Source organism: Lethenteron reissneri, chromosome 25 (assembly GCF_015708825.2).
Source record: "Lethenteron reissneri isolate LAM-NWPU_2019-01 chromosome 25, ASM1570882v1, whole genome shotgun sequence".
Lineage (NCBI taxonomy): Eukaryota > Metazoa > Chordata > Hyperoartia > Petromyzontiformes > Petromyzontidae > Lethenteron > Lethenteron reissneri.
Genome location: NC_083803.1, coordinates 928,862 through 956,845, shown reverse-complemented (window position 1 = coordinate 956,845; position 27,984 = coordinate 928,862). Strand labels below are relative to the sequence as shown.

The following is a 27,984-nucleotide window of genomic DNA, read 5'->3' as shown; positions in this document are numbered from 1 at the left end:
TTGTACAATCATATTCTGTAAAAATAGAACAAGCTAAAAGCACAGGACAATGAGAAAAAAAAGTAATGCCCATCAATTGTTATCGACTCTTTATTAACAATATAAAGATATTTAAGCATTTCACCAGCCCCATTATTGAAGCATAACAATAAACATTTTGAAGGCAAATGCAAAAAGCACCATCACGTGGTGTTCAAAAGTCAGCATTAGCACGTGAAGCGTACGTCATGGACAACTCCACAACGCCCAAAACTACCCTGGACAGACATTACTCAATCTTGTCAATTACATGCAGAAATTAAAGTGAATATTGCAATACGGCACTTCATAGGAAACCAAGACGCCAACAATGTGCTGCAGTTTAAAGAGGCAGGCAACAACTGTGTTACTGATGCATAACTTGAGTCAACACAACCATCATTTGTGGCTCCATCGAGGTGGGAGCTGGCACAAAAGAGACGTTGCAATGTACAACGAAGGAACCCGTCACGCTACAGCCAGCATGGTCTGCCACTTGTGCTCAGTTAACAGCCAGGCCTGGCACGAGAGATTACGTTTTGGGCTCATGTCCAATGTGAAAGCATGCAAGGAGAGGCAGCAAGGCTCTGTTGGCAATCAACAAAATAAAACATCCCTGGCCTTTGTCCACCACTGGATATATGCTTACCCAAGCCGTTTCTGTCACTGGTGGAGTTTGACCATACGTGATGCTGATCGGTGTGGATTGAAGGCGAGGCCCGAGGACTGGTTTGCCAAACTACTGCGCACCGCTTATTTGTGACAGATGTCTGCCGCCACAAAGCACGAGTCTCCAAGGGAATCTCTCCGGGTCGAATACAGAATCCTATTGAAATGGTTCTGGTTCCATTTAAGCACAAATTGACATTTCAAGAGCAAATACTGTCAATAATATTGTCGTGAGTGCCAAACAGGACAAAAATATTCCATTGTAACATGTATCAATTGACAATAGTCGGTTCAATAAAATAAGTCTGTTCTCCTAGAACGCGGTAGCTGCGTTCCTGAAAAACACGTTTTTGAAAAATCGCGTTCTAATAAGAGTAAAGCACAGTCTGCGACAGCATGTGAGATGCGTATGGAGGCCAAACAAAGACTGAGGCACGTGGCTAGCATCTTGAAGCATTCAGTCTCTTGCAATGCTACGCCGTGGTAGCTGCGTGACAGTTCTGTTCACCTAAAATCGCGTTATATCCAATTCGCAACCGCGTTATAAAAACGTGTTCCCTCGTACATTCAACTCGTTATATCCAATTCGCGTTGTGAAAAACACGGCGTTATACGAGAACAGACTGTACATTACATAATCATAAAAAACCCGATACCCAATTTAGAATTCTATTTTTGTTCATTAATAATTGGCTGGGTGGTGCCGTGGTTAGTGTTTGACTTGACTAGAAGCTGAGATCAGAACCATGCGATTGTGCCTGGTCCCCACCATAGTAATGAGAAATTTCCATAACTGGCTTAGGGCCACCAATGGAGGCTCCCCAATGCGATTGCTCAAATAAGCAGGGAAGATTTGACTTGAGTTTATAACTTTGCATTGACATGTAATACAACACAATCACTGGTGTAGCAATAATATTTTTGCAAAACAATGCTTCCTTGAATCAGCAAGCCAAGCTAATGGCTTCAAATAGTGATTAGCAAGTGTCCAAGAGAAGAAATCAGCCTAAGACATGGTGACAACATTTATAAAGGGGGCAAACTAAATATTGTTTGCATTTCACACATTTTTTAATGTGCTTATTGTAGATTGATATGCATTGTTAAAGGCTATACAGGTGTAGAGGTGTAATTGCGCATGGCTACGAATGTTGAGGTGTGATTATGCATGGCCACGGATGGCCAACAAACACAAGGGGCGGGGTTACGGCCGTACACAAGGGTGGCGCTCGCACCGACGTCCGCATGTGTATCCCCCACGGGCCCCCCCTCGGGGGCGAGTCCTATAAAAGGTGATGAGCTCGAGGGCTCGAGGTCGGGACTCAGCTTTAACCAGAGAAGAACGAAGACCTGCTAGTATAGGCCCCGGAGCTCCCCTGGCTCGCTGTCCTTCTAAGGGCCGACCAGGGCAAGCCGGTGGCGTGGCCCCGAGAGCCCAGACGAAGCTGGTCTGGTGACTCAGGGAGCCGGGATCCCAGCTTAACCAAGCTGGGACAGATAGCCTCCCCTAGTCCCGTAGTGGAGGAGTTGGTATAGGTTAGAGGGGTTAGCTGTCGAGAAATCCCTGTAGCCAAGTGACCTGTAATGACTGTGTTGGTGTAATAAATAAGTGTGCCTCCGATCCTGTCGTCGAAGCCTCCATATATACTTACTACACAGGTTATAAAATTCGTAGGCATAAAGTCAATCTGGATTACAGCTTTGTGTATTTAGTCTGTCAGTGCACCCAACTATCGCATCTAATAAACGCTCAAACTATTGCATATACCATACATGTCCTGGAAATGTTACCATTTGAACGCATATACATACTTGAACTTCTTTTGAACCGTACATAGCCAACCGTGCTATACGGAGGAAGGACAACAAATACATGCAGTATTACACGTGTTCTTCGAAGAGTGCTATGCTAAGGAATTTAAAGTACCATATGGATTATTTAATATATGGCTCTTCTTATGACCAAAACATCGGTTATTGCTATGCAGTACTTTGAGTGAAGGCAGTGTTAATGATGAGTGGTCAAGGGTTTTCAGTCCATTGTACAATATACATCACTGCCCATGTAGCCAATGCAGTTTTATTTGACGTTTTGCAGGTGCAATGCACAATCCCATGTATGCCAATCTGCGGCATTTGTACCCATTACAGAATGGTCAAGCGCACCAAATGGTAACGCTATTATGTAATTAGCAAAATCTAATTTCCACTTAAAACCATGGTTACTATATACATAATTGCCAATCGAGTGGTGAAGTGTTCATCCAGCGTTTTTCTTAATCCGATTCTGCATAAACGTTTTAAATTGCACTTTTGAACCAAGTGAAATCACGTGTGCATGTTTGTGAATATATACTTCACCACGATGGTCAGCGCACGTTGAAGAGTGGTGACAAGATTGAAAGAGTAACTCCCCCCAATTTACGCCTCGCTCCTTTTACGGAGTTTTACAAATACGTCGTCACTTTACGAATACCACTACCCGATTTGCGTCACCTCAACCCACACTTATATCGCCGACAACATCGTCCGCCCTTTCTCGCATATCTACCGCCTCTCGGCATTCACCTCCACCACCTACCCTGTAAATAGCTTTGACGTCGTTTCGATATTTGTGGTTGCACATTTCAGGAAAGCATCCCAGATGTAAACCAGGGTATCACTATAGTGTACAGTATTCCCTCACTCTCTATGTCTGTGTTGTCTCTCTCTACTCATATGTCTGTCTATGTGTCTCCATGTCTGTGTTTTGTCTCTCTCAAATTTAGCAATCTTTGGAAGAACATAATCAACCAGGTAAGGTACTGACTGTTGTGTTCGCCGATTCTCTGTGTTGTATTGCATTATATTTCTAAGTTCACTAGGTTTGTTTTCTACCTGATGACGATTGCTTGTGTTGCAATAGAAAAATCGTATTCTATTATTTAATTAATTTTCTTTCTACGTGACTTTACCGAAAGAATCAAAGAGTAATTCCCTCATTATTCACAAACTTGATATTCACCATTTGTTCTCTGTGAATCGCATCTGGAAGTGTACACAACTGCATCGAGCGAGAAAGTGATGAAATGAGGTTTTCGTTGGCCAATATCATTGTCCACGAAATTTTCTATTCACAAGCATCTCGGGTACATATCCATCGTGAATAACGAGGGAACGCTGTAATCTACAGCGGACTTTACTGGACGGTCCTCTACCATCCACCACCCAGCCCCACAGGTGGCCTACAACCTCAACCCACTTCCTGTTATTTATAAGTCGCCCATCCAAGGGTAAACACAGAGCTGAATGCTGCTTAAGTGACGAAATCTGACGAGATTGGGTGCATTCTTCATTATTTGGTCATTGGCCTAGCACACCCTTTTAAAAAGCAGCTTCGTTATTGGGGATGAGTTGCCTGCAAACACGAGGGTGATAGACAGTTCCTAGAGAAAACACCGCAGGCGTTAAACAACAAAAAAAGTAGGCAATTGTCACACCTTTGCGAGTGTTTCACCAAGCAAGTTTCACCAAGCAAAATCGCTTTGCAGACTTCAGTTGCCATTGTGCTCTTGCTTACCCCTCAATGTTGCGTGTGTTTAGGGTACCAAGTGTGTTTACAACTAGGTATACACCCCCCTCCCATCTGTAATGAGAATTTGTAGATTTAGCAAACTTGATGCTGCAAAGAGTGCATAGACTTAGTGTGCATACATAATTATAAATGATTCATGCCAGTGTACAATCAGTAGTAACATATTAGTTACGCTTCTAAAATAGGATTTAAGATAAAATGACTTAATCCTCAACATCCCTGAACGCCATATAAAATAAAACAAGACACTAATATATGAGTGCTATGGCATTAAAGGCAATCTTAATCCAACAGTGTTTTTTTTGGAACAGCACAAAAAAGAAGTATAAACCACATTTCCACAGCCAGTCCGTAGCCATGCTCACTCAGACTACAGAGCCTTAGTCCCTCCACTCCCCCCTCCCACCACACCCCAGTGACCCATCCGCTCGACTCCACGAAGGCAGAGGGACCCTGCGAGTGTGCATCTTTAGCTGGGCAGGCATTTAACAATGTAGGGGAGTTTGCTGGCCATTACATAGGGTGGCAAAAAAACGTACAGTATTTTTTATTTAGAAACGGGTATATTACAAGAGCCTTGGGGATAATTGACTGTATACTTTCATGTATTTTTCGACCAAAACAGCTTAATTTGATTGAGACTAGTGAAACAATAAAATGTTGGTTTATATAGCGTCCAGATGCAACCTCAACTCGGGTCACATGATCACCTAGGGAGGCTTGGAGGGACTGATGGAATTCACCTGGGTCCTGCTCAGCCAGATTCCAGCACGAACCACGCTTGCCATGGAAGTGAGGCAAACACGCCTTACAAACAATTTACAGCAGATTGTCCTTACAAAAAGATGCGTGCCAGAGAACAATTAAATTTTCAAATAGATTGAGCCAGGGATAAGATGAAAAATCGCACACTTCCAACGCAGCATAACTTGGAAGTGCAGTTACATCCACCCCAATTCTCCAGTGTCAATGAAGGAAGCGAATACTCATCTTCTGTTCCACATCCACTTTCTCGAGGACCTGCAAATAAGTAAATCACAGCACAAACATTTTTCAGTCAATCCACCAAGCGATCTATTTCTTTCAACATCGTCCATTTTCCCTCTCGACACGTATGGCATGAATATAAAAGTTGCATAGGCAATTAACAAAATTAAAATTTGTTTAGACTGGAGCCAATATATCCTGCTGTGGTGCAACACTATGGTGTAATGAACAGCTGCCACAGGGCTGGATGAACGCTGTTACCACACCATTATGCAAGGGAGAAAAACGAAAAACTTAACTATTTCTTTTATTTTACTAGACAAGGGCCACCGAGCTGTGTAGCTCTTTTTAAATCATTTATATTAAGTTCACTTGCTTGCTTGCGTGCTTGCTTACGACCGTGCAAATCTTTCGGTCGTTTTTTAACCCACTTCCCGTGATCCAATCGAGCTGACATTTTGCACACAGACTCATTGTGCGTGACAATTTTCGTGAAATTTCCATAATTTTACACTGTTTAGGGAAAAATAAATAAATATTTAATTACCAATTGCTTAATGGTGGCAGACAATCATCTGATCCATAGGTGGCAGCCATCTCAAGCCAGAGGACGAGAGGACTCTAGCCGCCACGCATATAAAGGATTTAGTGAAAAACTTTGTTTTTAGAGCTTAATTTTTTCAGAATAAACCTGGCCACATATGATAGCTAAATGAAGTGTCACATCACGTGGAAATTTATAGCAGCCAAAGACTCTAAACGTATGTTTCTAAATGTGGAAGGGGGAAATCGGAAGACCTGGAGAAAAATCCACGTGACCACAGGGAACACATGCAAACTTCAAATATACAGCTGGTGTCAGGGTCGGGATCGAACCCACAAAAAACCCATGTTCAACTCCAGGGAGATAGGTTTGAGAATTTCCAGGTATAAAGCATAATATAACATGAAAGTAAGTGTCTATGCGTCGTGCAAGACCTGTCAATATTATAATTGTCATAAAGATACCAATGTTCCATACTGACAGACACATGGTCACTTGCAGGTCACTGCTGTGTAAACCTTGCACCTTATAGGGACAGCTGCCTCTAGGGCCTCCAGGCTAGGCCACAGCATAACATTGGAATGGTTGACTTGATGCAAGTCCATTTGAACCGAGTAGGAATTAGTGTCCCATACATCCTCACCAGCGATTTCAAGGAAACTGTATATGACCACACTACTCTGATCACCTCCAGCCTCACCTTTTCGAACTCGGTGAAGGAAATGGCATTGTCACCATCCTGGTCTGCCTCTTGGATGGTCCTGTCAGCAATGCTGCCCAGCTGTTCATCAGAGATGTTCACCCCAACCATCATTCGCAGCACCTAGACACATTTAAACGCACGTCTGTGTTGGTTTCTGTGTATACACACACTTTACATTCTGCACACGTCACATAAATTCATGCATGCGGTTTTGCACATATTTACACGAGCATGTGTATCGTTTACCGTGCTCTTATCAACAAGCTTTAATGACATTTAATACTCAAATTGCTTTTTCAGATGATAATTTCTAATTTTATTATATTGGTAAAAAAATATATAAGAGTATGTTTGAGCCTGGCCCTTTCTACATGTACATGTAGACATGTACGACCATACGTTCGCCCAATATAAAGGAATAAAAGCAAAAACGTATTCTGCAGTGTATTGTAGAACAAGCTGCAATACATTATGGTTTATCCTTATGACGTCTCCTTTAAAAAGGTACACATTGTATACGGTGCCGAGAAAGGAAAAGGTTGAGAAGAATTACAACGCAAAACACATTTGGAACAATGCTCAATGCATCCCTTACATGGAGCAGCTCCTGGCGGGATATCTTATCATCATTGTCCAGGTCATAGAGTTTAAAAGCAACTGTTGAGACAGACACAAATACGGTTAACACCCACCAGACAAATCAGTTATTAAAGCTGACAAAAATATGCATAAAGAAACTTTTCAAAATGCCAAATAAGTTGAGTGTTCACAAGTAATAAAAAATAAAAATCCATATGTTTGGCGACAGAGTATACGGTTGTATCGAGGGAGGGCAGGGTAAGAGATTTAGGACTCACATTTCAGCTTATTGGAGCGGCTGTTGAGTGCTTCGTTTGCCTCGACATTCTTTTGTCCATCCATGGGACGGAAGTGTGCCAGCGTGGCCATGAACCTCCTGAAATTTACCTGGTCCTCCCTTAAAACATAAGTAGTGACGAGGTTATGGACATAAAGTCAGTTTTAATTGCTATAATTATTATTGCAAAACAGACAGACAATGGGATGTAGACCGTTTTAAAGCTACATACCCCGTCACCCTCAAACAATTGGCATAATGGTAAAAGGATTGGTAATAAGGGGCAGAAAAGCATGCATTTTTTGTAGGTCTATTTTAAAATGTAGATAAGAATCTATACCGATTTGCAAATCCTCTTCCTTCCATCATTAGGAAGCCACCGATTGAAAATGTATTTCTTTAGAACTGCTTTTTGTTTCGTTTGTGGTCCTTCCTATACACCTCCGTTTAGTGAGGTTGGCTATGTACAGTGCGAAACAAGTTCAATATACATAACATTTTCAATGGTCAAGCCAAAGTTGAATGGTATTGAGAAGCAGACAGGACAAAGGTGTGGAGTGAGAAAAACTTTGCAGGGAGATAAAGAATCCAAGGAAGTGTGAGCAAGCCTGAAAAAGAATTAGAGATGGAGAAACAGACGGCAGGAAACACGTGCCCTTTACAGTGTTTGATGGTTTTTTGGCTACAATGTAAAATGTCCTCCCCTGAAGACCCTTAGATCAAGGTTCGCTGTACAAAACAAAGGTCAAAAATGTTTTACATGGGAAACTCGAGATTGAAAATAATGAAGACATATAACATGTCCAGAAACGAGCAACTTATCGAGAAAACTACAAATTCAAAGGAACACTACGCAAAGACTGGTAATAATTACCCAACCCAGGATCACTGAAAAATAAAGCATCCTACATTCCTGGATACATTAGGATTGGCTCATGAAACGTAATAATTCCATTCCAGTTAGAGGTGTTATTTTTTCAGAATTCACATCACATAACTAACCTTTGGAATGTTACCAGTGTATCTTGTTGCCTCAAAGACCGTAAGACAGACTGGTATCCCACCATATGCATAGCCACTGGCGAAGCCAGTAGGGGGGTGGGGTGGCATGTGCCCCTCCCCCCCCAATGATCTGATAGAAATCCCTAATTTCGATGGGATCAATGGGGTTTATTAGTAATTAATCGGCATTTTGCGACTCCCACTGCCACTGTGTAGCATATTTATTATGTGCTAGGGACTCTATGAGATGATAGGACAATAGTCTGAGTCCATAATTGGCAATAAGTAACGGCAAAGCAGTTATAAGTGACTCAGAATTGTGCGCAGTTGCGTATACAGTACACGACTTCCCTGAAGGCATTCACCTTCAGCGAGCGCGATGCCGATCACACAACGTGGTTCGAATTTGACCCTCGATCGATGGCTGCGCCATCGCCACACACGCGTCGAATAAAAAGCAAGGGACAAGGCCTTACTTAACAACTCCTCTATCATTTTTCATTGTTGGAAGGGTTGCCCCCCCCCCCCAACCTGAAAATCCTGGCTCCGCCATTGTGCATAGCCATAAATACAATTCAAGTTTGAGCACCAGAGCTGATAGGTCAATCACAATTCCAGTATTGCACAACGTTTTCAATGAAGCACATTTTCCAGATCCTAAGATGTGTAATGACCAATATTTTAAAGAGGAAATTCCAAGAGGATTTGTGAACTGAATGAACACAGTTTTGGAAAGACTACATTTGACCATGGATTATAATTATCCGGCACCTCGCGATTATACGGTGGTCTTGGGCCGATCCGGCCAAACCGGCAAAACTGCTCCAAATGCTGAACCAGTCCAGCACTCGGCACCATGTGCGCGACAAATAAAAAGTAGCTCTGCTGGATTTAAGCGTCAAATATTACAGAGTACATTATATACATACAACTTAAACAATGAAAATACTGCACGAATATACATTTTTCACGACAAATGACTCCACTAATAAAGACATAAAACTCATATACGTTCAAATTATAGTGTGTACAATTCGAATGTACAGGAGTTCATTGTGATAAACTAAGATTCATATTTTCTGTACGTAACGCCATGATTAATTTGTGGCCTTGGAACATTTATGATAAAATAAAAATGTTGAAACCTCTTTATCTTGGTTTTGACATGTCACATTACACAGCCATGCCGATCGGTAATATTAGTGGGACAGCCCAAAAAAGTGAAACAGATGCTTCTGATAAACCACAACAGCTGCTATCCGACACTTAATTGGCTTTTGTAGTCTCACGACTACGGATGGGCCTTATGCGTGTATTTTTTGTGCTCATGGTTTGACATAAGCATTCGTTTCGAGAATAAAGAGGTGCTATGATATTGGAGTGCCTCGTGGCTGTGCTGCCCCCTTGTGAGCTCCTGCGTAATACCATTAACCACCGAGTGGAGACGATGCTTGCTTTCAGCACCCATACCCATACCAAGGTAAAGAGGACACCCACATCACACTGGCCGTGCCAATGATCACCAACAAGCGTGAAACTGGTACACCGCTGTAGTTTTCATGGCTTCTGCCTATTTAAGGTCACAATAAAAGCAATTAAACATGATTTGATATCAGTAAAGTTGCCTGGTTACATACACAAATCGCTTTGGAATCCATTAATAAGGTTGCAATTATTATGCCTTATGCACATGACGCAAATTCTACATACATCCTTGACCTATATATTCAGTTTTGCATGATTGCAGAATTTTGTAAATGTATATGCTGAAAATAATTCTAAATGGGGAGGCAGGTGGGAGCTTCCAAAGAGTATTGTATCTGCTGTGGTCTGTGACTCAATTAGCCTATACCGCCATGCAGATGTGGGTTACTCAATCTTAAATGGAAGCAGTAAACGGGTAAAACCACTGTTACCACTCACTCACGAGTATATCGACAATAAAAAGACCACGGTCCCCTCCATTTGGGCCTCATGGAGAGGAGTGCTGATCTCAGATCCACAAAGACTAGCAGGCATGAAAGGGTGCCTATATAGGCACGTTTCCCCAGTGCAGTATTTATATCTCATCAGGTGGTCATTTTAGACTGAGTCAACAAAGGAGAGGTAAAATAGGTAAATGTTTCCACAGATGTTATGGAGCAGGAATGCAACAGAACCTAGGGTTGTACTATTATAAAATGTGAACATTGTTGAATAAACAGGTCAAGAGGTCACCAACAATGCCGCCAAAGCTAACACCTCGTGATCGCTCCCTTCCTTTTGCAGAAGCAAAAAGCCATGGAAAATGTGATACGCATCAACTATTATACTTTCTAGCCAAAGCAGTGTTAGTATTTAATGCGATTTTTAGTTGTGGGATACCGTTATAGTGGTAAACGAATATTCCTTGACGTGACTCTTCGGTAGAGTGAGCGACTCAGACCTCAAAAGTTGTCTGAACTTTGAGTTTCAATCAACATTTTGTTTTCAGTTTACTCCGTTACACGAAGCTCTTATGTGCTCAGCTTTATGGCTTACTCTTGCAACTAGCACTCAAAGGTGGGGGTGGTGGGAGTGGGTATTGTTCATATTTGGAATTATTGACTGTACACCGGCGTGCGGTATAACAAAAAAATCTAATATTTAGCGTTATTATTTATTTTCACACGATTCGCAACCCTGGTCATATAATCTTCCAGGGTGAGTGTCAAAATCAGTTCTCGTGACGTCGAAACAGTCAGAAGACGAACGTCAGTTCAAATTATTATTATAGAACTGTTTATGAGATTCGGTGTGGTCTGCTGCACCAGTGTACTGCCATTACTGGTATATTTGAACGTTTCCAATTTAAATATTTTAAATTATTGTCAGGTCTAAAAACTATAGGAATCTGATAAAAGCATGTATTGTTTTATAGCATTTATAATTGTTCCTTAGGCAAAAGCAACAATGGTTTAACTGTATTAGAAATCAATAAAGGAATTAATATATATTCCTTCCTGGGCATGTACAAATTAGATATTTTGTTCTTTGGTTTTTTCGGTTAAGTCACGTCTAAAGATAAAACAATAAATTAAATAATAGCATATTACGACATTTCGATTGCAACACAAGCAATCATCATCAGGCATAAAAGAAAGAGCAACAAAAATCTAACTATAAAACTATAGACAGACATACAAGCAGACAGACATCACAAGGACACAGAGAGAGAACACATATCAGCACAAAGAGAGAGGTCGTTTCTGTGACGGGGCCTTAAATATAGAGAGGGGGGCAGGGGAGGAGAGAGGGAGGGGGCAGAGAAAAAATTAGCATATCAATGAGTGGACGGCAACGTGATGCTGCAAGTAAGATGACGACGCGGCACGGCACGCAAGCTTGAAAATGCATTACATTTCGATATTTTACTAGGTTATTTAATTTTAGTGTGTCTTTCTCCTGATTTTCAAGCTTGCGTGCCGTGCCGCGTCGTCATCTTACTTGCAGTATCACGTTGCCGTCCACTCATTGATATGCTAATTTTTTCTCTGCCCCCTCCCTCTTTCCACCCCCGCCCCCCTCTATATTTAAGGCCCCGTCACAGAAACGACCTCTCTCTTTGTGCCGATATGTGTTCTCTCTCTGTGTGTCCTTGTGATGTCTGTCTGCTTGTATGTCTGTCTATAGTTTTCTAGTTAGATTTTTGTTGCCATTTCTTTTATGCCTGATGATGATTGCTTGTGTTGCAATCGAAACATCGTAATATGCTATTATTAAATTTATTATTTTATCTTTAGACGTGACTTAACCGAAAGAACCAAAGAATAATTCCTGCAGTCACGAAAGCTCCAAAATTAAGATAGATATTTTGTGTTGTGCATAATACGACTCTCGATCAAGGTTGTAAAATAAAAAAAATATTTCCATAACATGCAGTGACAAGATTTACGAGAAAACTTTCAGACGGCATACGTAAAATCCAGTCACATGTTGTACATACGTACCCGCATATAAAGAAGGCATTGACGATCCTGTCACCAAGAGGGTTTATGGCTAGCTCTGGAATCCGCAAGAAGTCTTCTCGGCTGCACAAACATAAAAAAAACACACGCACAATTTCAAACCAATGGCACAGATGTACAAAATACAACCTTCACTCGACAAAGCTACTACCTGCCTTAGCAAGTGTAGTGTTGCGGTTGTCTGTAAATACCGATAATTTCAATCTGAAATTACTTTGTAACCTTATAAAAAGGAGCAAATCGGCAAAGCAACTTTTTACACAACATTGAGACTCTTATATGCAACTAGCTGGAAGTACCCCGGCGTTGCCCGGGTGAAAAAGACAGATACACACATCGACTTACACACAGACATTGACCCACACACATAGAAACACATCGACTTACACGCACACATACACATGGACTCTCACACACACCGACTGACAGACTCACACACGCAGCCACACACACATGGACTGACACGCACATGGACTTACGCACACACACACACATGTACGTATACACACACACACACAACTGCCATTTGCCACTAAGCGGCATTGACGTCACCATGACGCTTGTGCCAGGCTATGTGCACATTGAGGCCACGTGAAGTGTGGAACACTCGCTGGCAGGAGGTCACGGGGCAGACCCAGGTGCCACGGGTCGACTGACTGAGATTACTGGCTGATGCACCACCTGTGCCCCCTACTATTCCAACTTGCTGTGCTTAGCCACACGGCGCTCCGCTCGTTGTTTCGAGCGTCGCTCCTCCGCCCTCCGTTGTTGTTGGAGGACGACTGCCTCCAACTGCCCAGTAGCATCCTTCACGAGCCTCCTCCACAGAGGCCGATCTTGACACCGCTGGTACCAGTCATCGGCAAGTCCACTCGGCTCCACATCCTCCTGTACCACATCACTCCATCTCGTCTAGCCCGTGCCGCGCCCGTTTAGCCCCCTCGATTCGGCCGAACAAAAGCTGTTTGGGCATGCGGTGGCTGGACATGCGGGCTACATGGCCCAGCCAACGCAGCCTTGCCTGCCGTAGGAGCTCACCGATGAGACTTTGTCCAGATCTTTCAAGGATTTGTGAGCTTCTCACACAATCCAGTCTGGTTAAACCGAGGATGGATGGTAGGCAGGCCAGCCTAAATTTTTCTATCCGGCGAAGATGTTCCATTAGGGGGGTCCACATTTCACAAGCGTAGAAAAGGGAGGGAATGACCGTAGCCGAGGAGACCTGGAGCTTCGCGTGGAACAAGAGACCAGGTAAGCTTCCACACAGCGTTACGCAACCGATGAAAAGATAATGCCGCTCGACTGATTTGGAGTGAGACCTCTGTTGTTAAACTGGAGCCGGTCATGAGCACACTGCCCAGGTATGCGAAACTCTCCACTCTTTCCACAACTGGCCCATCACCAATTGTGAGTTGTGGGGGTGGATTGTCCGATGGTACAAAATACCCAGGCAGGTGCTTGGTATTGGTGGGGCTGATGGTAACGCCCCACCTCTTAGTGGCAAGCTCCAGGTTCAGCAGCAGCACCTCAAACTCCTCCTCTGAGTGAGCAGCAATCAGCAGATCATCAGCATACATAACATGGTTGAGCAATAGGGAGCCATCCCTTGACCGCACTCGGGCATCGATCAGCCTCCCATTGGATCTGTACCAGATGGAAAATCCTCCGGTACAGCCATTGAAGGCCTCACGAATTACGTGGTCAAAATATATGTTAAATTATGTGGGAGGCAGAGGACATCCCTGTCACACCCCAAGGTGTGCAGGGAATGGCTCCGACTCCCGGCCACTTAGTTTTACCCGGGGCCGCTCACCATGATGAAGGTCGATAATGATCGTGAGCAAAGGGTCAGGGACTCCGAAAGCACAAAGAACAACCCAGAGCCCAGGCCTACTGATGGTATCATAGGCCTTGATCAGGTCAATAAAGCACACAGACTCACACGCACACATGGACCTACACACACGCAAAGAAATTGACTTACACTGACTGACATGGAGCCACGTACACACAGCGACTCACACACAGACACATCGATTTCCACACACATCGCTGCAGACACGCACATCGACCCACACGTGCACATGGACTTGGACACACGCATTATTATTGTGAAAATAAGTAACTTAATTTTTAAATATTAGTTGTCTATACACGCACACCACATACACACATTGCCTAACACACACATACACATCGACGATATGCACTGCTATCACTACAGCAGTGCATACAGACTGTGGTGGTACCTGGAATCACTACAGCAGGGCATACCGACTGTTGTGGTACCTGCTATCACATAGCAGTATATATCAACTGTAGCACAAACCACGAACCTGACAGTGGCGTGGTGAGGCCTAGTCCCATGCAGAGCCCCCGGTCTTGCCTAGATTGCCCAGCTGGCAGGCTGGGGGCTGGGCCACTACCCCCCCCCCACCATCCCCCCGGCCGTGCTACAATAGTATCCAAGTGCTATACAAATAACACTTAATAGCAGTAACTGCATGCATTGGGGTGGGGGGGATAAGAGGATATCACACTGAAGAATTTGCCTCAGCATTGTGTATTTGTATAGCATTTCTAAGGCAAAAGTAAATTTCCCCCTCACCCACACCGAACGCGTGTGACTTGGCATGGTCCGTCCCACCCACCGAAAGTGCGCGAGTTGGTATGGCCGTAATAAATGATTAAAGAAAAATATCTAATTTTACTAATTTAAAGGTGATTTGGAGCTTTCGTGACTGCAGGAATTACTCTTTGGTTCTTTCGGTAAAGTCACGTAGAAAGAAAATTACATTAAATAATAGCATACGACGTTTTGATTGCAACACAAGCAATCATCATCAGGTACAAAAATGAAAGAGAAAACAAACCTAGTGAACTTAGAAATATAATGCAATACAACAGATAGTTGGCTAACACAACAGTCAACACCCTACCTGATTGATTACGTTCTTACAAAGATTGCTAAATTTGAGAGAGAGACAAAACATAGACACGGAGGACACAGACACATAAGCAGAGAGATAACACAAAAACACACAGAGAGACACACATACATAGGCACACAGAAACAACACCTCTGTGTCGAGGGCCTTAAATAGAGAGGGGGGGGGGGTAGAGAAATTAGCATGTCAATTAGAGATTTGGAGCTTTCGTGACTGCAGGAAATACTACAACACGAGGACAGAGAAAACACTTAATCAAAACAAACTTAGCAAAATGTGTAAATGTAATGCAATGCAACACTGAGAGTCGGTCAACACAATTAACGCATAGCCTGGTTGATTACGTGCTTCCAAAGATTGCTAAATTAGAAGTGTGAAATTTTGAGAGAGAGACAAGGCACACAAAGACAGACACAAGCAGAGAGAGACAGAGAGAGAAAACAAACTGCAGGAAATACTAGAGCAGTCCATGTATAGGAGGGAACTTAATGGGTAGAGCAGGTTGGCAGCAAATGGGTCACTTGGGCATTTCCTTTGGTGACGTAGATGCGTTGACCAATTTGGAGGTGAAGTGCCAAATTGACTGTGGGGGAACGGTCATGGATGGGGAAGCCAGGAATTCAGCAAATTGCCTCATTGTTGCTGATGTATGTTTCTTGGAAAAAGAGTTTGAGCTCATGCACACTTTGCCCCTCTGTTATGCAAGGCAAAGACAGCCATGTCAGAACCTTTGTTGATGTATTAGCAAACATATTTGATGGGTTTTTTTTAAATAGCAGATTCACATTAAAGTGGGCCTGTAAGATCTTGCACAGAAGAGGGCAGTAGGGAATGATCCACCGGTTGTGAACCTTTATTAGCGAGTTAGTGGCAGGTCTGAGCGTTGTTTGAAATCCACCATGCTCAGTATTTCTGTGACGATATAGAGGATAGCCATAATGGGCCGACTAAGTGTCTTTCAAGTAGTTCCATGGATACCTCTAGGTATACACCTGTGGTCTTGCATACATGGAACATTTGGATAGAACTGGCCACATGGGCCATGGACCATTTGGTTGCAGACCACATAGAAGAAGAGCAGGGTCTTAATGGGGGTGAGGCAGCTCAGCACTGATAAAATGTGTCAATGTGACTTGCGTGAATTGTTTCCCTCATCCATAACGAAATGTGAGCATGAGGAAGACAACGTTTTTGCCACCCAATGGTGTGCGAGTTACTGCTTGTTTATGCAAAGACGCCGCCTTCATCGGTCGTAATATGCATCATAGCATCATGAGGTCATAAACTGAGTTTTAAGACCCTCGCTAAGATATCATGTCTGTCTGGTGGCTTTTGGTCTGGATAAAGGTAAACCTGGATCTCCTTTCATTTGGGATTGCAAGTGAAGGTGAAGAGATGGGGCGTGGAATATTGGCTGATGCACATTATGGCATCCCGAGTCTTCTCATGCCTGTATCTTCGTGGAGCTGTGAAGGATAAATACAAAATAACTAATCAGCCCACATTGTGACCGTTTGCATCTCCTTCGGCATTGATGGCGTCCCAGAGATGAGCATACTGCTCACATGCAGGCAGTTTTGATTAAGTTGAATGTAAAGAAGGCGCTCACTCTCAATGTTGGCATACTAATTGATAACATGCTGGTGAAAGAGGTTGGCGCCCCATAATGTGGTTTCCTCCTCTGTCCATGACCACGAAGGAATAGAAGTTTTTTTTAGAGGAGACAGTTTTGTGAGGATGTCTTTGTCCTGCAGCTTTGTAATTGGAGGAATCTTGACGTGGTACCCATCTTAGCCTTGCGAAAGGAAAATGTGTTATTGTCGGGCATCGTATGCTCTGTTAGTGCCAGGAAATCGTGCAATGGTGTTTTCTTGGTATGGAAGAACAATGTCTCTCACACTGTTAATAGAGGTTTGGAGATGAGTGTAGCCCAAGTGTATCAGTAGCACCAGCAATGACAATACACACGGAAGGACATTGTTCTGCTTGAATACATCTAACTGCGGGATAAAAATACATTTCCCACCTCTACTCCAAGAAGCTCATAATCAGCGTGCATTCACACCGAGTAATTAAATAATCACTTAACCAAACTGCAATAACCATAAATAGCGAGGTAACGTGTGCATAATAACATCTAACCCACACGCTCACATGTGCCATGTCATTGCAACATATTTCTGGTATCTGTATAAAAATACCGGATAAATATAGAAACCTGTGCCTGCCAAATATACAGAGGATTTGTATTGCTGTACATTGTCAATATAGCGTGGTATGACAGACAAGTCATAGGCTTAGCTGCAACAGCTGTGGTACAAAGACTACAGTGGGGTGTATACCTACTCTCACATTATGCAACTGGATGCATACAATCGTTTGCATAGATGAAGCCTAATCTGTCCACACCTTCGACTTATACATTCTCTTTTTTCCAAGTACTGTATATTATGTTCACGAAACAAAACAAAGCATGAGTTATGCAATACACTCGTGGCCTTCCTGCCCACAACCACAAACTCTGAATCTCATTGGCCCAAGAAGAGGGCGTCGATTTTACATCCCAAATTCTGTGCCAGTTGAATACTAATTTGCACCACGTGAAAGTTATACTGCAGGTCATCATTTTTAGGTGTGAAAGTTTAAAACACATCAAGTTGATGTTACTTGTGGGTTCTCGTGTCGTAATGGAGTGTCAGAAAGGCACTAAAAGAGAAATACGAGACAATTTGGATTTATATTTTATCTAAATGTAACTACGTCTGAAGACACTTTCAATAATAAATGCGCCTATTTTATTGAAATAATGAGACAGTGCTAGATAGAGGGGAAAAAATGGTCTTTTGAGCCTGGACATGAACAGAGGTAGGAAATCAACAGCACAGACGACTGGCATAAGCGAGTTCCAGGTTGTAAGGGACACACAGGTAAGTGAGCGACCTCCCATGCAGCAAATGTTGATTGTTGGCATCAATACAAAACCTTGGTTGCTGAAGCAGTGTGCGTAGAGGGGAGCACAGAGGATGAGATACGAGAGGCAGGAGTAATTCCAAGCAGCATACTGAGACTGGGAGTGAAAATCTTGAAACAGATCCAGAGGGATGACGGGCCAAGTCAACCCCCTAACCAGGATTAATTCCCAACCCGACAACTGCTACGAGTCACTCACCAGAGCCTCATTGAGGAATATTTGTTATACTCAATTATGCCTCTAATGTTCAGTGTGTAATGTTCTGTAGCCCCAAGGCTACAGGGTACAGCACAGGCCAGAAGGGCAACATCTATTATTCCCTGGCTTCACCAACTCGCACTGACCAGCGTGAAGTTTGGTCGAATAACTCCATGACTCGCACGGCCATGAGGCTCTAGCAGTGGATTGTCAAATAGGGCTGTAACAATGTACCAGTGTTTACGAGGGATACTATATAACAAAAAAAATGCTATAATTTATCATCTACCGTAGTATTTTAGTGTGTTTATTGTTTGTTATTGGCAACTTGTCAATAACAGATATTAACAATGTTAGTAAAACGAGTGGAAAAAACACATTGTACCCTAAATGTTTGTTGGCAAATGGTAAAGAACAGATCCTATTCACTTGATCCGGAACCTCTCAAGGTCATAACCGTCTATAGTGTAATTACAACTCAACGCATACCATTTTTTTACAAATGCGACATCGCCATGCAATTGTGCACACAACGACCAGAGAAAAGGCATTTTATATTCAAAGTGACTTTTTAAACGAACATAATCATTAAAGAATGGCATTACCAGTAAACCTTTTACTACCATCAAAAAAGCATTTGCAGTCATAAAACAACACTTATTGTACGAGACTACACAGACTTCAAATGGTAAGCTAGTTTCACCAAATGTCCCTGGCTAACCATTGACTTCATTTACAAAAATGTAGTAAATTAGTAGCTCTCGAGAAGCCTACATTATCCAGCAAATCCTACAGGAACCTTGTTACACATGAGTTCCAACATCCCAAGTTCAGTCTGGATGTGTGCATTGCCACTCCTGTTTGAATCTCTGGTGGAAGCTAGCTAAGAATTCACACCATGAGCAAGCAGATCCACAGTCACCGCATTTACCCAACATCATTGCAAAATGTTTCAATCGTCCTATATTTTGATTTTCAGACTCTATATTTTTGCAGGTTCTCATTTTTTACTCTCCATTTTTATTGACTTCAATTTTAATTGCAACGCATTTGCGATGAAGGAAAAATATAAAATGGCATTTAAACGTCCTTTGTAATAACCAAATTAGTTCTCATCACTTCCTTTCAAGGCAACATTGTAAGCCATATTGTACTGGCGCAACAGTCCTGTGTTTTGCAATGGTGCTAAAGCCCACAGTTTTGAACAAGGAACTTCAACTACACCTTGTTATTTAACCATCATTAACTGCAAAAATAAAATTCACCAACTTCGCTGTTAACACTGCCTTACAATAGAATATATCACATTAATACATTAAGAAGTTACCCCTTTAAAGTGGGAATTGGTGCAAGGAGAATGACCAGTTGGAGATTTCACAGAAACGTGTTGTGATGTCACTGGGTCAGCACAGCACCAAGGTGCAGTGTCACCCAATACAGCCTAAGATGACCCACAATTACATGAAACTTTGGATAAAAGAAAGATTTTAAAAAAGCATTACTTCCCAATAACCACCCACTTGGACATCACCCAGTTTCCTACACAGGAAAGGTGCTTCCTCCTGGGGGTTGGACACTCGTTCACAGATGGTAGAGACAGTGGGGGGGGGGGGGGGGGAGTGTAAAGCACGCAGAGTAGCGGTGTAGCAAAATGTAAGGGATGAGACCACTGTATTATGTTGGGGATGCAACTCTCCTTGTGCTCAGCAATGTTGAGGCCTGAGCAACGCCATGCCCCGGTCGTGGGCACAAAGTTGTGCCAACCCACCACAGAAGGTCGAGCTTGCTTAGCCAAGGTTGTCGGTAAGGTTTGTGGAAACGACCCCAGAAATTTGATGTCACAGTCAGAAGGAAAGCTACAGACCATGGCATCGAGGACTTCGCTCAGCTAAAATAGCCGCTATAAGCAGCTACAGTTGTGAATTAATAAATCACGACCTCGCCTGGATTCCTCGTTACTTGGTCATGTTTGGGAGAAAGGAAAGATGTGGGAAGGTGGAGAGTGAGCGGTTGGTGGGATGAAATGGGATCAAATGAGGGTCTGAGAAAACAGGATCTCAATGCCTAAAGTCGGTATGGAACCAATGATTAACATTGGATTATTGTGGCTCAGGACACTTGCATCAATAAATTCCTCTTAGAAATCGATTATTTACAACTTATGAAAATTAAGCAAATTACATGGCTCATCTCTATGCTAATAGAACAAAACAAAACTAGACAGTGCAAGATAAACAAAAATATATTTAAAAAATAAACACGAAAATAATGTCAATGTACTTCAACAACAAATATGGGGGGCAGGGTGAATCATTACATCTCACAAGGGGACCTGGGGGTGATGCTGTTACACTTGGGCCATTCCACAGCTGTTCCTGGTATGGCAGAATCCAATTTCGAATGGTTATGGCATCAGGAGGCATTAATAAAAACGAGAAAAACCAGTTTTGTAGGTACAGCAGGCTCATTAGGGTCACACATCAGAGCCGCTAACCTGAGTAGAGGCACGCCGAGTAGTTGGGGGGGGGGGGGGGGGTCTCACCTGAGGGTACCATTCTCCCCCTTGTCCAGGCTGGTGAAGCGGCTGTAGAGGCGTGTTATTTGGCTCGTCGTAACTGCACAAACGGATGGAAATACGCACAATTAAATGGACCTCACCAAATTATTATTTGTAGGTAATATTTGCCCGTATAAACCACTTTTAGATCCCACACACAGATCCATTAGTCTCTTATTGTGTACATTTGTTATTCGTGAATAGCATTGGGAACAGAATAACAAACAAACAAACAGGAAATGTAGAGGACAACCAACCCCACAGGAGCAATGACTACATACATGCAATCAGATTCTGGAAAAGACTAATAACCATCAAAAATCATTACATATTTGAAGACTAAAAAGGAGGCATCTGATTTGGTGGACATTGATGCAGAAATCCGAGCACTCAAAAACCAAGGCTTGCATTAATAACATTTATAAATAAGAAATCCAAATTTAAAAATATGCACAGCTACACTGACATTGCCAAAGGTACCAAATTCATATCAAGAGTGGTCAGAAAAAGTGACGTTATTTTGTCAAGTGATTTCAAGTGGCATGAGAATGTTTAACAGAAACTGGATTCAAGAACCAAAAGGCAAAAAATACTGTGCTGTAAAATCTGGGAGAAATATTAACAATCCCAGGTTTGCTAATGAGTCAATATCATATCGGACAGCAAAGAACTGTAGGAAATGGAGGGCACCTTAGGGAAGGCTGCAAAGTGGGATTGAGGATAAAAAGTAGAAAAAAGACGACATTTCTAAGTTAACGTGGCAACTTAAAACATCTCTAAGAAGGCATAACTACAAAGCACACGGTATGTAACTCAGAACACTTATTGAAGGTGGACCGAAATAAAATTATTAAATGGAGGCAGATGACGTCAAGTCAGGCCTCCCAGCATTGAAACACTTCTTGGACCACATCAATTCCAGACACCCATCCATCAGATTCACCATGGAATTGGAGAAAGATGGCAAACTACCATTCTTGGATATTCTGTTTGAGAGGAGACCTGACGGATCCTTGGGACATTCTGTCTACAGGAAAGCCACCCACACAGATTCCTACTTGAAACCTGATTCCCACCACCGCCTATCTCAAAAGAATTCTCTCATCAAAACGCTATACCACAGAGCTCATGGCATTTCTGACCAACACCACCTGGCCAGTGAATTAAGACATTTACATCGGGCCCTCGGGATGAACGGATACTCAAGCTGTTTCTCCCACCATACAGAAACAGCCACTTGAAACTCCGATCAAAACTATCACGTTGCCATACATAGCAGGCGTGACCAAAAAGATCTCCAAAATTCTAAACAAACATAAGATCCAAGTCCGATTCAGTACAGTACATAAAATCCGTGATCCAAGTCCATCTGTGAAGGATGTCATCCCTGACTTGCAATAACCTGGAGTCTATAAACTGAGTTGCAGCTGTGGTGATTGTTACATTGGGGAAACGAAACATCATGTCTCTGATCGTGTCCGCGAGCACAAGTCAGATTAGAAACACGGCAAAATTGAGTCTTCCGCCGTTGCCGATCATTGCTACAACACGGTGGGCTCTCATGATATTGTTTTTTTCCGAGACCAAGGTGCTCTGCAAACCCTCTGGCTACCATCAAAGGTTTGTACACGAAGCCATTAAGATATACAAACACAGACATAATTTCAACCGTGATGATGGGTACAAACTTAGTAATCATTGGAAAGATGTTATTAACCATGCAAAAAAGATTTAACTACACATTTTTGAACCATCTTATCCGACAGGCACTATTTTACTTTACCGAGTGTTAACATCCCCAGCGTTTAACAGTACTCTCCTTTTTCGTATTTGATTGTCAGCCAACACTGGTAAAAACAACATGGGCATTTTCGTTCTCTTCCATCATGTGCACCAACAGGTGCTTGTGCACAAACATGTCCACGTACACCTCGTGCTCTCTTTTAGCCCCGCCCCCCCCTCCCAATACGTTCCATTCATTGGCTACCACATTCTGATAAGCTCCCCCCCTCTCCTCCCCCTTAACTTGTATTTAAGAACTTGCATCTTGGAATCCCTGCCTCGCTTGATACAGCAAATCTGGCTGTGACGGTCCCACCTGATGACAAAGACTTGTGTTGCCTCCAAAACGTCGTAATTTTTTTTTTATTAACTTGGATTGTGTAAGAATGCAACATTCTTTTTGCATAATCAAATCATGGCCAAATCTTTCCTGTTCAAAGTATAGCATGATCCATAACCTTCCGTGACTTTGAAAGTGCTTATACTATCCACCAGCTATAACACAACATGTGCACAGCCGTCACATTAAAGCAGTTGGCGTGACCAAACACCATCAGGCAGGATTGTGCAAACGTTGATTGTTACATTATGTTGAAATGGCGACACTACTTTCTAAAGAAGACACTTTGAATCGCTTTCATTGGAGTATTTTTTTGTTGTTTACACCTTTAACACTTCGGGATGTAAAAGTGGTTTAACGGCAAGTATGTTAGCATTCATATAAATGTAAAAAAGTGGTAATAAATGTACCCGAGTTTTCTCCTGGAGACGACTAACATGCAGTGGCAAGTATTATCAAAATAGGTCATTAACTCTTCTTTGACAAACTCACAATTACAAAAATAATGAAGTATAAACAAACCCCATGGCCGACAAGGGATGCAAAGGCCTTCATCCAGCAGTTATTTGAAAAAGGGTAATTAAATTTGTTTTATTGATCCGTGAAAATGTTAATTTCGAAAGGGTGCAAGTTGACCGAGCAGCTTTCAGTAGAATAATTGGGTTTGTCGTTTGTGAACCCCCATCTGTGGACATTTCAGTGTTTTCCCTCGTATGCCTGGGATACCACGTATGCCACTTCCATTTAAGCAGTGATGATTGACAAAAGGCTGTGAATATTCGTTAATTTCTCCTCCCCCCCCCCCCCCATGCAAAAATGTTCCTTTAAAAAGTTGTCAAAATATTCAAATGCAGGACCTCTAAAAAGCCTTGAGACTTGGGAAGACTTTCTTGAATAACATTCTTTCTGGTAATGGGTTGTGCCTCATTGCTACCAACTTGCTTATTGCACCCCTTTAATAAAATGAAACATGTTATGCACCCAACCTCATCCAACCCCCTTTCTACACAGCCAGGTCATGGGAAAGAGTAGTTTTATCGGATGTAAGCTTCCAAGCAAATGGTTTAGTGGTTTCATACGTTTTTGTGAAAACATTTAAGTGGCCATGAATGAACAGACGTAAAACGTCACATTAGTGGCCTAATGGCTCCCTTAAAAATGTTAATCATTGCTGGAATTTATCTACAAGGCTCAAGCATTTCTACTATAAATAATTATTATTGGGTGCCACCAGACGTTAACCCAGATACGGAATATATACCACTAGAATTTAAAGCCGTTTGTCCGTCCATTTCTTAATTAAGGTCTTCCCCCACATCATTCGAAAGGTTGTTTTTACAATACTTCGCGACGCTGGTCAGGACAGATTTAACGAGGCCAATCCACACAAACACAAAACGGCATACTGCTGCACAAACTACATTTTACAGTGTTTTATTCCGATGCAATTTGCTCTGCCATAAACATACCATCATAGTATGAAATTAAACATACCTGATGTACGTTGATTAGCATTCATTTGAAACCACAAAAATGCATGATGGAAACCACTCCATGTGGCCCACTAGATGCCATCACAAAGTTGTTGAGTTTAATGAAATCACAATTCAGCATTGTGAATCTTTTCAGTTTTCACTCTCATTGAACACCATATCGACATTACATATGGAAAATATATGTTGTACAGTATTCGTACACTCAAAACTCATCTTTGGGAAGAGGTTAGCTCCACAAGACATCCTATACAGTCCATTAAATGGAAATGGAATGCAGTACAGTACTGTATTATACACTTCTGTTAATTTACTCAAAGCAATCAGATTATTAGGATTACAGTATATTATCTGTATGCTATTACTTGTGTCTCAACTGTAATATTATAATGATGGGGCTTTAAAGGTGGTTAAAAAATCTGCCAAAGGGCCTCTTTCTGGCGAGAAGTTGCAGAAAGCACTCCGACCTATTGAAAAAAAAAATCCTGCAGCCTATTTAGACACTTCGGTGTACATGTTAAACATGATTTTAAAAAAAACTCACTTTATAGCACATATTTAACACTGAGCTTTTGACAAGTGTTATATTGGTACATTCATATCATCCACGATGGTAATAGGCGCAATTAAGCGGACAAATGTGATAAAGCCCCCCGTGGACTCTGCTCTTCGGCCCTAGATAAACCCAGTAACCCAAGGCACAACAGCCCACCCTCCCTCTACTGAACACCAGAGAGGGCTGGCACCATCATGGGCCGTGCCACATCAACCTTGCTTACCCAGAGTCCTTCCCATGCCACGGATCCTGCCCTCTACACCGCAACAACCACAGCCCAGCCCACCCTCCAACCTTGACTGGACCACAACCACCACCACAACTATCAGCGTCATCTACACCCTCCCCCGTGTAGCCTTCACAGACTTCTTGGGGCAAGTGCTGTTAGCGAGCACCTATGAAGGCAACAGCACGCCCGACCGTACCCGCATTAAACTTCCTCGTGGCGATGTTTACACACCACACGAGCTAATTATTTGGAGGCGTTGCGGTTCGCACGCCGCGCTACGAACCCGGCGACCAGAGTTCGACTCCGAATTGTAAAGGTTGCGAATGTAAATCACGAATGTTGTGGGCTCAAGTCTCCAACAACACACAACCGGTTTAGTTGAAGTGTCGGGCTATGGCGGGGAATCGAACTCGGGTCGCCGCGTTCACAGCGCGGCGCGCTAACCGCCGGCACCAACACCACAAACATCTTCACCATCAACAACATCTACCACCAACAACAACCACCCACCACTACAACCAGCCCCCCCACACGCTAGAACGGCACCAACACCAAACGCAGGGGGCCCTGTCGCGGCGACCCCTGAAGGGACACTCACATCCGGTCTCCCGCTTGATCTCCTCGATCTCTTCGTCCTGCAGCAGCGACGACGCCTTCGATCCCATCGCGGCGCGCGGACGGCTGAACGAGAGGTCGGCGAGGAGACAGCCGGGAGGTGATGGGAGCGGTGGAAGTGCGCGGGTAGACGCCGGACCGCTCTCTCCTCACGTGCCTCTCGCGCGTCTCTCGCCGCCCTCTGCCGCGCCGAGTTCCGCGCGGGGGCAGTTAAATAGAGCGGCGTGCGGGCCGCAACGCGCATGCGCGGAAACGGCACCCCCGTGACGTCTTCACCCCTCCCCCTCGCCCCGCGTGGTGACGTCACAGCGCCTACCGCGTGTTCGCGTTCTAATCGCCGTCGGAACGTCGAATGTCGTTGTGGGTTAACTCTGCGACACGCAGCCGGTTCGTGCTGAGCTAGTAACTAATTGGCACGTTTTGTTTACGTGACAAACCTTACTAATTGGCTGTCAGGTGGTGGCGGGTTTAACGATCTCACAACTATAATTTTACAATGGACATATTTAACTTGAAAACGGGCATTCATGATGTCACTAGAGTTCAGTACAGTATCATCAGAATCTTTATTTAGAATGGAGGTATCCGATTATCTATTATCTTTTTTACAGATGTCCAGTACGGGCAGGTCAGCAAGTTACAATAGCAAGCAAACAATGATAGGAATGCAAAAATAACAACAAAAACAGTCCCAGACCATACCAAGATAACAGCACACAAAAATCTCAATAATATGGCACGTTAACATTGAACTATCGATACTACACGGGTAAGGCTTCAAATTACAAATCACATATCCAGCACTAATATTCTGCTTCAGGATATAATTTGAAACATCAAAGTCTTTCTCACCTATTCAAAATCTAGTTATAGGTACAGTATATTTAAGCGGCAATTTGATTGGACGCCTTAGGTTTCTTGGGTTTGCAAATTGTGGATGAGCTGATCTGTAAGGAGCGTCACAGTATTCAAAAAGTGGTAGAATTTTCACCCAAAAAAAATGTATTATAGATAGCTTTAATGATAGCTTTAACAATTTATAGGCACAAGAGAATGGGAATATAATCTTTGTTTAAAAACCATATTTTTTCTTTGAGATATGATCAATATGGGATTGGAATGTAAGCTTTGAATCAATCAGTAAACCCAAGTATTACATCTTTTCTCATATCCGTAATAGGTCAAGGGAATTAAAATAATTTTGTACGAAAAAACTGCATATTTTTGTGCATTTAGGAGCAATTTTAGTGATTACAATTTATATTTAAGTCGAAATCGTGTTGGAGATTCTGTTTGACTTCGTTTGGAGATATACCCAATACTAGTGTAGTGTCGTGTGTCTCCTCTTCGTTCTCTTGCTCGAGGCTTGTGTGTGCGTGCGGGTGGCGTGCATCGCACACACACTTAGTCGGAGACGAGGTGGTCGCAGGAGGCACCGTCCTCCCCTCCTTTTATTGTTGAGTTCACGCCACCACTCGGGCCCCCTCTCTCTCACGACCACGCTGCCGCACGACCTGTCCCAGACACGTCCCTGTCCACGTTGCACCGACAGCGTCGACCGGGACAGCCAACTACTGTTCGGCCGCGCAATTATCGGGTGAAGGCGACAGCAACGAAGGCGGCGACGACGACAGTGACGACTAAACGAGTCCAATCCCAGAATCGGCAGCCCAGAGCTCTCGCTCTCAGCTGCTTATATTCCCATCGGCGCGGCTTGGCTCCGCCCTAGCCACACCTCCCTTCTCGAACCCACCAGAGGGTTCCAGGGGCTTCACCACAAGGTCTACCGTGACCCTTGACGCAGTTCCTCCACCCTGCCGGCACACCAATGTATATGCTCAGCGGCGTGTGTGCTAAGTGCCCACCTGCAGTTGCAGCTGCTGTACAACAATCAGCGATATTTCACTACACTCGTAAAACAGTGCCACTCGCAAAACTATTTAATTCTGAACGATT

The 27,984-nt window shown here is 43.1% G+C and overlaps 1 protein-coding gene across 1 annotated transcript; it reads right to left on the bottom strand.

Moving 5' to 3' along the window:
• Nucleotides 1–76: 76 nt before the first annotated feature.
• On the bottom strand, nucleotides 77–27,981 carry LOC133346968 (calcineurin B homologous protein 1-like). Its single transcript, XM_061558817.1, is given in 8 exon segments — nucleotides 77–5,281; nucleotides 6,493–6,615; nucleotides 7,091–7,152; nucleotides 7,353–7,471; nucleotides 12,322–12,402; nucleotides 20,999–21,071; nucleotides 26,012–26,189; nucleotides 26,192–27,981. Coding segments are annotated over 8 exon segments (771 nt in total). The 5' UTR covers nucleotides 26,273–27,981; the 3' UTR covers nucleotides 77–5,227.
• Nucleotides 27,982–27,984: the final 3 nt, after the last annotated feature.